The 10,732-nt window shown below is 43.6% G+C and overlaps 1 protein-coding gene across 1 annotated transcript; it reads left to right on the forward strand.

Annotated features, from left to right (window-relative positions):
- Positions 1–8,118: 8,118 nt before the first annotated feature.
- LOC106805525 lies at positions 8,119–9,376 on the forward strand (the record flags this gene model as incomplete). The annotated part of the gene is given in 1 exon segment (XM_014807152.1): positions 8,119–9,376. A coding segment is annotated over 1 exon segment (413 nt), but the record flags the coding sequence as incomplete, so codon positions are not given.
- Between the last annotated feature and the right edge of the window lie 1,356 nt (positions 9,377–10,732).

Genomic DNA, 10,732 nt, shown 5'->3' on the forward strand with positions numbered 1-10,732 from the left:
TGTATACGTAGAAATTATGTATGTAGCCTCCCAAACAATTCCAAATCTCCGCATAAGTCAATTCTTAACACAGGCGTTTAATCAAGAAATTGAGAAAATTGCTAATGTCTCCATTGTTAGAAATGCTGAAGTTGCTGATTTTTCAAACGCTATTTCTTGAAACTTACCACACCGATTCCAAAATTTTTCGTTACGTTTCAATGCTAACATATCAAAGGAAAAGGCAGTGTTTCCCCTGCATTGACACGAACGAGGCGCGCCGCCTCGCTCAAATTCTCAGCCGCCACACAGAAATTTCTTCAATACGCCGCCTCACTGACATGTTAACAGTAGCTTAGAATGCACAAAATTCCACCATTTTTTCTATAAAAAAAATTCCCCTGGGCCCAAGCCTCGACAAATTTGTAATTCTAGCATCATTATTCTGCATTTTTAAACATCAAAATCAACCATTTCTCTTTTATGCAGGCGTGGATCGGTAATAAAAATCGTCAGGTGAGTGGGAAGCGCTATGCCAGAAAGCCACCAAAGAAGGCAAACACAGGAAAGCACAGGATATAATTTACTTTTTAAAGAGCAGGGTGAAAGTAAGTACACTTTGATGACGCATGCTTTTTGGCTATACAAATAAACATTTTCAATTTTTAAATAGAAAACATTTGCAATGAGACAGTATACTTAATCACGTGTAATTAATCATTTTAATGAAGCACACTTAGGTAATTAATGCACTAGGATATCACATTCGTTTATATGTATAACTCGAATGAGTACCTTTAGATGGGTTTACCTGCCCTTACATGCATCAATGTATGTAGTAACCAAACAGAAGAAGCCGCACATATAGAAAAATACCATTTTCCTAGGTCACTATAGACCAAATGTATTTTTTAATGCAGATTCTGTTTGATAATAACCTGTGTAACAAACGTTTATGGTTTATTCAGCTGGGAACAGCAGCTTTAGCAGCTGGGCCAGCCTCTGGCGAGAGCTGCCAGACCAGGAGAAGCTGGAGTACAATGCAAAAGCCGACAAACTGAGGAGAGATGTGAAAAATGTGGATGCCTCCACACAAGCTGTCATTCTGCAGCGACTGCAGAAATCCCTTATAAACACTGTGAGTGTAATTTATAATGTCATTTCTGATTATTAATTTCGCTGGAATCAGTGGAATGTAATGCCTAATGAAAGTGTCAATGACACTGTAGCTCACCACAAAAAAGGACACAAATGAGTGAGTAAGAAGAAGTCAGTTTTAATTGAGCAACCATCAACGTACATTATAGAAACGATTGCCATCTGTATATCGCAATAATAATTTATAAACCAAAATAAATCACAATTTGTGACTGTAGATGGCGCTATACCCGCTTTGTAGTCACGCCTGATAGCTGGCTCAAAGATAGAAATGGATTTCGTGAAAAGATCATCGGAACTCTGGGAAAATTTCCTGAGGTTTACCAGTTGCCAGCTCCACTGCCAGCCATTTCAAGCTGCTCTGCCGCTCGAGGCCGCTCCGCCGCCCCACGAGCCACTCCGCCGCTCGAGGCCGCTTTTCTGCTCGCGTCCGCTAGAGGTCGCTCCGCCGCTCGAGGCCGCTCCGCTGCTCAAGGCCGCTCTACGGCTCTGCCGCTCTACGCCACTCCGCGAGCCGCTCCGTCGCTCGAGGCCGCCTCGCGAGATACTCCGCCGCTCGCGTCCGCTCGAGGCCGCTCCTCCGCTCCGCCGCTGGCGGCCGCCCTGCGATACACTCTGCCGCACGAGGCCGCTCCTCCGCTCCGTTGCTCACGGCCGCTCCTCCGCTCTGCCGCTCCACAAGCCGCTCCGCCGCAGGAGGCCGCCCCGCGAGACACTCCCTCGCTCACGGCCGCTCCGCTGCTCGAGGCCGCCCAGCCAGCCACTCCGCCGCTCGTAATCGATACTCATCCAATCAGCAGCCTTTTGATGAAGTTCTTGTTATCGTAAGTTTGTAAATGCTTTTTTTTCCTATAGGTCATCATGCCTAAGTTGACAAACAAAGAGAAGCAAAAATGTTTCATAGAGAACTTGAAGAGGACTGACAAATATGAGGAATACAAGAATAAGAAAGCAGTGGCCATGAAGAGGTGCCGGGAGAAGCAAAAGGAGCAAGAAAGTGCCTTACCAAAATGTGTGAGAAAACAACTTGAAAGCAAGAAGGAAGCTAAAAAGAAACGAGTAGCAAAGCACAGGAAATTGAAGAAAGAAATGGCAGCAAAAACCGAAGCAAGTGCTGGGCCCTTCAAAAGTGCGATGGCATTCGCAAAGGCGACTACCAGAGCCCGTCGGATAATGAATCAAGTACTTCCCACCACTCCTAGACGACGAAGTGCTGTCTCTCGCAAGTTATATGAGTCAGAAATCAAGCAATTGCTGCCAATCCCTATCATTTGGGAGGACCTCTACACTCTACACTAGGCGTCAAAACGTGGCAACGCCACAGATCTAATACCTGCGTCCATCGTGCTAGCAAAACAGTCCATCCGTTCAAACAGTTGAGAGAGTCTATTGCGAACAGTAAGCGCATTCTGGCCGCAACAGAGGCATCCTAACCGACCGACGGCCTGGCTGGATTTTCGGCGGTCCAGTGGCAACAGTTTGCGCTATATACGCTGCTCGCTATTGGGGGTGCCGCATTATTGTGGTATTATTGTGCACCTCACTACCTAACCCAGAGTTGTCATGGCGTACGGTACGGGATGCCGTCGCAGGTCCTGCGGTACCGAGGCCTGTTTACCCTTCACTGCCTACATCTCAGCAAGAGGAAATCGAACTAGAGACCTATCTTAGGTCTTAGGCGCGGTTACTCCCCTAAAGTGGACAAGGTGAAGGTATTTTCTTTAGAATGAGCACAGATATTGTCGTACATTGTATTTTGATGATAGTATTTAGCCGTAGTATGATTAGCATTGTTAGTAGCACGAGAACTAAGTGTCATGTTTATCATTATTTGTATTACGCGAGCGTGACAATTACCCTTGGTTTGCATAAATTTTGTGTACGCAGTGAGTTTTTTTACCGTTATGATAAGGATTGTAATCGTTAATATTGTGTTTATTGCTTGGTGTCTAGGACGACAGTTGTTGGCAGTTGAGCCAAGCAACTTTTCTGCCGGGGGCATGTGTAATAGTGTTAATGTAGTTTAGAATTATTAGACGGTAGAGAGTAGAGTTAGTTTGAGAAGATACGTGGTGTTCGTTGGTAACACATGTATAGATATTTGCGCTACGCGCGAGCGCATAGTTAAATAATATTCCAGCATTTGCAAGCAAGTAGAGCTGAAATTAGCAATAACTTAGTATCAGTATATAGGACGTTAGCAGCATTAGAACTAGTCAGCAGCGAACGTTGACCGCGCTGTGTGTATTAGCGGCATTTCATTGCGTAGGGTTAGCACGGGTTGGTTGCGCGCAGGCCAGGAATACGCGGCAAGCGTGCGTGTTGACCACATGTGATACGTTTGTGACGATCGAGTTCAGAAGTTTCTTGCGTAGCCCCATACCATATATGGGGCTTGGCAATGTCGTTATCCCAGCGAGATAGATGCTTTCTAGTTCAATAAATTTCCACTAGTTTCCACCATGGCAGCACAGTCCAGTGCCCAATAATTTACGTCATAGTGTACCACTTAGACATAAATTAGTTAACGAATCAAAGAGCAGAGAAAATCAAGGGTCTGACCAATGGTCAGACATGGGGGAGGGACCGATTTATTTTGAGTAGTATATAATCGCATGCAGAGCATCGGAGAGACAAGTTTTACAGTTTTTCAGGCTCAGTACTCTACTAGTCTGTATTAGTGATTCTCTGAGTAGAATAAAGCCATCTAGTCTGTTACAACAGATATGTTTTATCATTATTGTGAAGTGAATCGTTACTCGTCTTACGCCGTACCACAAAAAAGGACACAAATGAGTGAGTAAGAAGAAGTCAGTTTTAATTGAGCAACCATCGACGTACATTATAGAAACGATTGCCATCTGTATATCGCAATAATAATTTATAAACCAAAATAAATCACAATTTGTGACCGTAGATGGCGCTATACCCGCTTTGTAGCGATGACATTTGAAATAAATAGGTTATGCTGCGTTCCGACATGTTTTGTAAAACTTTACTCTAATATAGACGTTTTATTGGCAGGGTGGAGAGGAAATAACAATTTTGCACTAAAGATATTGTCAATGAAATCTTGTGAAACGAACCAGACGAGTGTGACACCACAGACTGTTTGTGTCTATATAATATGCTATATAACTGCCAAACCCTACCTAATTTGCATAATATTATTTAACTAATTTATTACTTTTAAATATCAAAACCCCTAGCCCTTATTCATTCCCATACCAAAAATGAGCAAAATCCGTTGAACCTGAACTAATGGCAATTCCAATTTTTGCCAAAAAATTGCCGTGGCTTGAAAGTACGTCGACTAGCGTGCTTCAAAATAGGACGTTTAATATGGGAGCATAGCAGTAACAACTATACCCAATTTCAAACGTGTGTCAAACGGTTCCTGAGTTATCGTTGACCGTAGCGAAATGTTGACGGACGGACGGACGTACGACGGACGACGACCCATGGCAATAGCTCAGCTTGACGATGTCAAAGTGAGCTAAAAACGCACTATGACAAGTTGACAGCAAATGATTAATTTCTGGCATTTTGTACGTCTTTTTTCAATGGACCAGTGTATAAGCATGCATGTATTACCCATCTGTACATAGCGGTTTTTGTTTGTGTTCCCGTATTCCATAAAACTTGTTTTACTGTCCCTTCTTCCCCAACACCCTCGGTAGACCCTCATTGGAAGCATCATCATACAGTTTGTGTTTCTGTGGGACCAAATATGACAAGTTTAGATTATATATATAATCTAAAATGTTCTGCATGGGAGCTGGGTCCTCTCCTGAGTCACGCCTGATAGCTGGCTCAAAGATAGGAATGGATTTCGTGAAAAGATCATCGGAACGGAACTCTGGGAAAATTTCCTGAGGTTTACCAGTTGCCAGCTCCACTGCCAGCCATTTCAAGCTGCTCTGCCGCTCGAGGCCGCTCCACCACTCGAGGCCGCTCCGCCGCTCAAGGCCGCCCCACGAGCCACTCCGCCGCTCTACATATGCTTTCTTTTGTGAAGAACACCCTGAATTACAAGTGGGAAAGTCCAAGTTTGCAGAGTATCGCCCTCAACATGTTCTGCTCAGTAAAAAATTACCTCATATTGTCTGTCTCTGCAGGCACCACGAGAATGCCATCAATGCTTTTAATGCACTACACAAGGCTCATCCAGAATTTCCTGCTTATACCCGTGATCTCCCAGCTTCTTTTCTCTGCAACCAACCATCAAGAAAGTGCTGGATGAATGAATGTGCAGAATGTCAAGATGCAGCAGGATTCAGCAAATCCTACTCTTTTGAGGGATTCCTCAACACCCCTTGCTCATGGCTTCAGTGGGAGACAGATGATGGAAGGATGATGAAGATTAAGGAAGGAACTGTAGAGCTAGTAGAGCCCATCACTGCCATCTTACTGCAGTTCCTGCAGCACTGCTATGTGAAACGTGAGCAAGCAACAGCATACAATGCTCAGAAGGAAAAGGCTGGTTTTGAATCACACGACATCCATAGTGCACTTCTCCAGGTGGATTTCTCTGAAAATTTCACGTGCGTTGCTGAAGACGATGTCCAGAGCGCGCACTGGAATCAGCGCCAAGTCGCCCTCTTCACTGCAGCACTCTGGCACTCTGGATCTCTGCATTCTCATATCCTGGCATCAGACGACCTCACACACTCCAAGGATACCATCATAGCCTACCTGGATGTGCTGCTAGGTTATCTACCATACAAGGTAACATCCATTTCTATCTGGTCAGATGGCCCAGCGTCACAATTTAAGAACCGATTTGTGGCAGCAGCACTAGGTACTCTTCAAGAAGCTCACAAGATCCACATCAAGTGGAACTTTTTTTCGACCTCCCACGGAAAAGGCCCGGTTGATGGGATTGGTGGGTCAGCGCTGTCATGCAGAAAGTTCTAACTTGCCAAAACATCGTCACAAATGCAGGCAGCTTCGTTGCTGCGGCAAGCACCATGGAGTAGGGGCAGCCCTATAGACCGAAGGCCCGATAGACCGAAGGTCCGATAGACCAAAGGTCCGATAGACCGAATGTTGCAAAGGGTTAGGGTTAGGGTTAGGGCATATATATGGTGTATAGTGGCATCATATGATTTATAGTGGCATCGGTGGATGTGCGGCATATTCACGTTCGAATACGGCATCAGTGGATGTCCGGATGCGTAGCCCTGGAGGCTAGGCGGCCGATTCCGGACATGTAGCCACTGCGTATTCGAATAAACCTTCGGTCTATCGGGCCTTCGGTCTATTGGACCTTCGGTCTATAGGACTGTAACCCATGGAGAATGTGTGTGTCACTGAGGTTAACTCAACAGAGATTACTAGGAGGAATGAGTCTGAACTTGAAGAATGTTTTCAGTCAGGCCAAGCCCATCACTGCCATCGCCAAGATGCATTTCCTGAAGGTGGTGAATGATGAAGTGGTGTCTCACATTCTGACAAAAGACAACACTAACAGAGCTGACGAGGATGGTGTGGTAACCCAAAGCAATGACGAGTCTATTGTAGTGGGAGACTGGTACATAGTAGAATACGAAGGCAAGCAATTTCCCGGAGAAGTTGTTGCCATGCGTGAGGGTGAGTTTCAGGTGTCAGTAATGGAACGAGTGGGAAAGTACTGGAAATGGCCTACACAAAAGGATGCCATTTTCTACACGGAGAACAAGATGATTACTAAATTGGATGCTCCAGAAGTTGTCAATAACCGTGGACATTTCAAATTTTCTGTTCAGATTTGAATTTTATCAAGGATCAATGCATAACACTGCAACTGACTGTTCAAGTTTTTCTCTTTTTATCACTGGGAAAAAAGACATTGCCCTTAAAAGAATGCAAAAGAACTGCAATGACATTTTTATGACTATGTAATTACACTGCATCATTTAGAATACAATATGACACTAAGAACATGAATTTGTATCATATACAGTATGTGCACAAACTGTATTTCTGACAATAAAGAAGAAAAATTATTAAGATTTCTTAATAGATTTCTCTGAAGAAGTTTGTAGTAAAAAAAGAGCTCAGGATATCATTTGATTAAAAAAGGGAAGTTGAAACTAAGGCCAAAGTACTTTTTAAGTTTTCATAAAGTTATAAATTGGAACATGTATTGGATTATTGTACAAGTCAACAAATGACCATTGTTTTGTATTATGGAATCAATCTCTACTCCAAATTTGTCTGTTATAATATGAATTCCATTTAAATGCTTAAATTTTTTTTAAAGTTACTTGGTGGAAATACATTGTCATATATGTTGACATGCATTATAAACATATCCATTAGTGGATAAAATATGTTGTAATTTTATAAGTTTTGAATGTGGCAAGTTTAAATAATAATAATATGGATTTATAAGTATGTTAGTTTACATACATGTAATTCCTAAGTGTATCTTGTGATTTTAAGGAAGGGGGAGGATCAAACATGATGTTTTGTAACTCGTACCTTTGCATGGACAAACTGTAAAGTTACTAACCGTAACGCGACTAACCATGATTTTTGGGTCTAATTAAAAAATGATGTCAATCTGCTAAAATTATTGGCTGAAACATTTGTCATCAAACTAGAAGTAAAATGAATATGTCACTTTGTTTGAGGTATCTCACATTTTAGGAAACTTTTTGTCTGAAAACATTGAATTTTTTCCCATGTCCTTTTTTTGTAACGTTACTAACCGACATTAAAAGTTACCATTGCAACTCTAATATTTTTGAATTGTTTTCATTCTTTTGTGTATTATAGATCTAGGGTGGGTGAACATGTTGTAACATGATTAGGACTTGAAATGAATAGATGGTGATGTTGCAGTAGAAAAGGGTATGAACATCTGCTAAAAATGTAACGTTACTAATCATGGAATTGCCCAAAACGATCTGGTGTAATTCTTGGCCAAGTTCCCCACAGGAATATTGTAGAATTAATGGGGTGGACCCGAGAATTGGGTGTGATATCAGATTTTCGATGCTGCTGAGATTATTTTGAATAGTGAAAACATAACTGTAGGTTTTGATGCTACAACGCAGGAAGGCCTTCACGTAAACAGTGTACACATTACAAACAAAAGTGACTGTCATGTCCTTGCAATTGATCAGTTAGCAGGTGGTACAGCAGAAGATTATGAGCTCTATATCACTGAGACTTTTGATAACTTGACAAATGTTTATTGCAAACTCTATTCTAGCAATTTTGAAGAAACTCGCCAAAAAATTATAGGACATATTTCAAATACCATGACCGACAGAGCAACAGTAAATCATGCCACCATCCAACGCCTTGAACTAAATTGGAGAAAAAAACCCAATGAACTGAATTTTCCACCTCCATCCTTTAGACACTATTGCCAGTTCAGTCCGGACTTCTCTGAAGGTCAATGAACCACCAGACCTTGTAAAAAAACCATTTGGTTCAGACAGTATTGCGCACCAGCTTGTTCTCTCCATTAACAAGTTCCGGTATAAAGATGGAAGGGGTGACCCCAAAGGGTTTACCAGTGCTTTGGAAAGAGCCGGTCTTCCAAAGGGACTCTTGCCACGTTATAGGGGGAATCGCCTCCATATAATGTTTCACATCGCTGGTAAATTACACCATCACAAGGACTTACTCATGAAATTATTTGAAGAAGCTACTGTTACCTGTGGCGGTCTACAAATTGCGATACTACATGATTTCAAGTCACCAGTTGCACAGGTGGAGATTCAAGTCTTTGGCTTGATTGGGAAATTGCTTTCTGGGCCATGGATGGCCAAGTTTTACACATCAAGTGTCAATCAAGTCAGCCATGTTGATGGTATCACCATCGTCAACGATCTCTTAAGAGTTTTAAGAGGGTTTTCTGAAAGTTCTCTGGACACTTTGACCCTACAAACAGATTTCTAACTACCGTTATTTGATGCAACTCTACTTTCACTTCAGCAGAAGTCAGTGGATGAACCATTGTTCATTTCAATGATGGAATCCTGCCTTTTGAAGATCATCAAAGTCCTAGCACGTCAGTATGCACGATACTTCAGGACTGATTTGACGGACCAGCTGAGGAGAGACGGAATCAGCACGCTGCCACAATATTGAAGCGGAAGAAATCATGGGGATGGTTAGTGCAGCTAAAGATCATGCCCCGAATGCCACTATGTGCTTCTTGTCTTCACAGACCCGGGCTCGAAAGAACCTTGTTGTAGATTACCTGGACACCCTAACAACAGAAAAAAGACAGAAAAAAAAAATTGTCAGTCGGTAGTTTACAAGGGACCAGTGGAGGAGTACGCTGTTGATAATCGAAAAATCGTACTGATCACCGGCGAGCAGCAGGGGCCTGTCGAGGTGAAAGACAAGACAATTATCTGCAACTTGCCGTTGATGAAGACTAATGAGAGGTCGCTATTCTACACGACAAGTGACACTAGAGGTCTGGAGTACGCGGGAGCAATGGATCTTCCCCTCTACCTTGGGGCGCAAATGTCATATTTGCATTACTCGGCCGCCCAGGACAGGCATCAAATTGTGTCGCGACTAAGCGTTGATGTCTGTAGGGTCGAACGAAAAGTCTTGCTTAACACCTTGGCTATTTTACGATCGGAGCCGAATGTAATTTCCCATATTCAGTACGACAACGTTATGGGGAAAGGCATCAGCGCTCTCCGAGCTGGAGAAGCCCTCTACCTATTCAAATGCACCGCAGCTAAGGTCATTGCGAAAAATACTCAAATCGCCTGTTATGAGTACATGCCGGTATTCGTGGGAAAGACTCCAATGTTCCTCAGACCATTTACCAATTTTTTGACAACTGCGTCCCCGGAGATTCCATGCTACACACCCCTTCGTCCTCTTTATCGCTTTGGGTCTGCATGGTACGATGCGCATACGAAACAGGCAGCGGAGCAACCATATGTAATGGAACCCACACGCATCAGGTGTTACGAATTTGCTGACGAGTATAGGGCAGGGTGCACGGACTGATGACCATGTCATTCCAAGCGTTCAATTCGTTCTCAGAGTACCGCATGTCGTGACAGGCGCTGGTGATCAACTTTGTTAGAGCCTGCGTTTCGAAACAGCTTGGATTCTCGCGGTGCACGGTACAGAGATATATAGAGCGCGCTGGCAACTTCAAGAAAGCATTTCAGCTGTTGCTAACATGTTAGAAGGCGAGTCCGGGCAATGGTGCGGACTGCCGGGTGATCGGATCTGGTCGTGTTCCTTTTCTCAGTCATTAAACAAAGCTCCGACCTCGCATCATATGCGGCTCCTTATTAACAACGTCGAATAAAGCCTTAAGAATCACCTTAAGTTGCCCTAATCCGTTTCCTGATATGTATTGTTGCTGTCGCAAATGTCAAACGACACCAAACCCCACAGCAAAAGCGTCGCCTGCATCTCGCCACGTTCCCCACAAGCCGTCCCAACTTCTCCTAGATGGCTCCACGATCCGGTATCCACACCAAAAAGATGAACACCCAAATGGACCAGGATGCAGAGGCCGTTCATGTATCCCCGTCTGGACGCACGAGCAAATTCGCCGCGCCAAGCCGTAGGCTCCAGAGTCGGGACCAGAAGCGGAGACCTTAATCAGAGAGGCCCG

The sequence above is a fragment of the Priapulus caudatus genome, unplaced genomic scaffold (genome assembly GCF_000485595.1).
Source record: "Priapulus caudatus unplaced genomic scaffold, Priapulus_caudatus-5.0.1 Scaffold116, whole genome shotgun sequence".
In the NCBI taxonomy this organism is placed as follows: domain Eukaryota; kingdom Metazoa; phylum Priapulida; class Priapulimorpha; order Priapulimorphida; family Priapulidae; genus Priapulus; species Priapulus caudatus.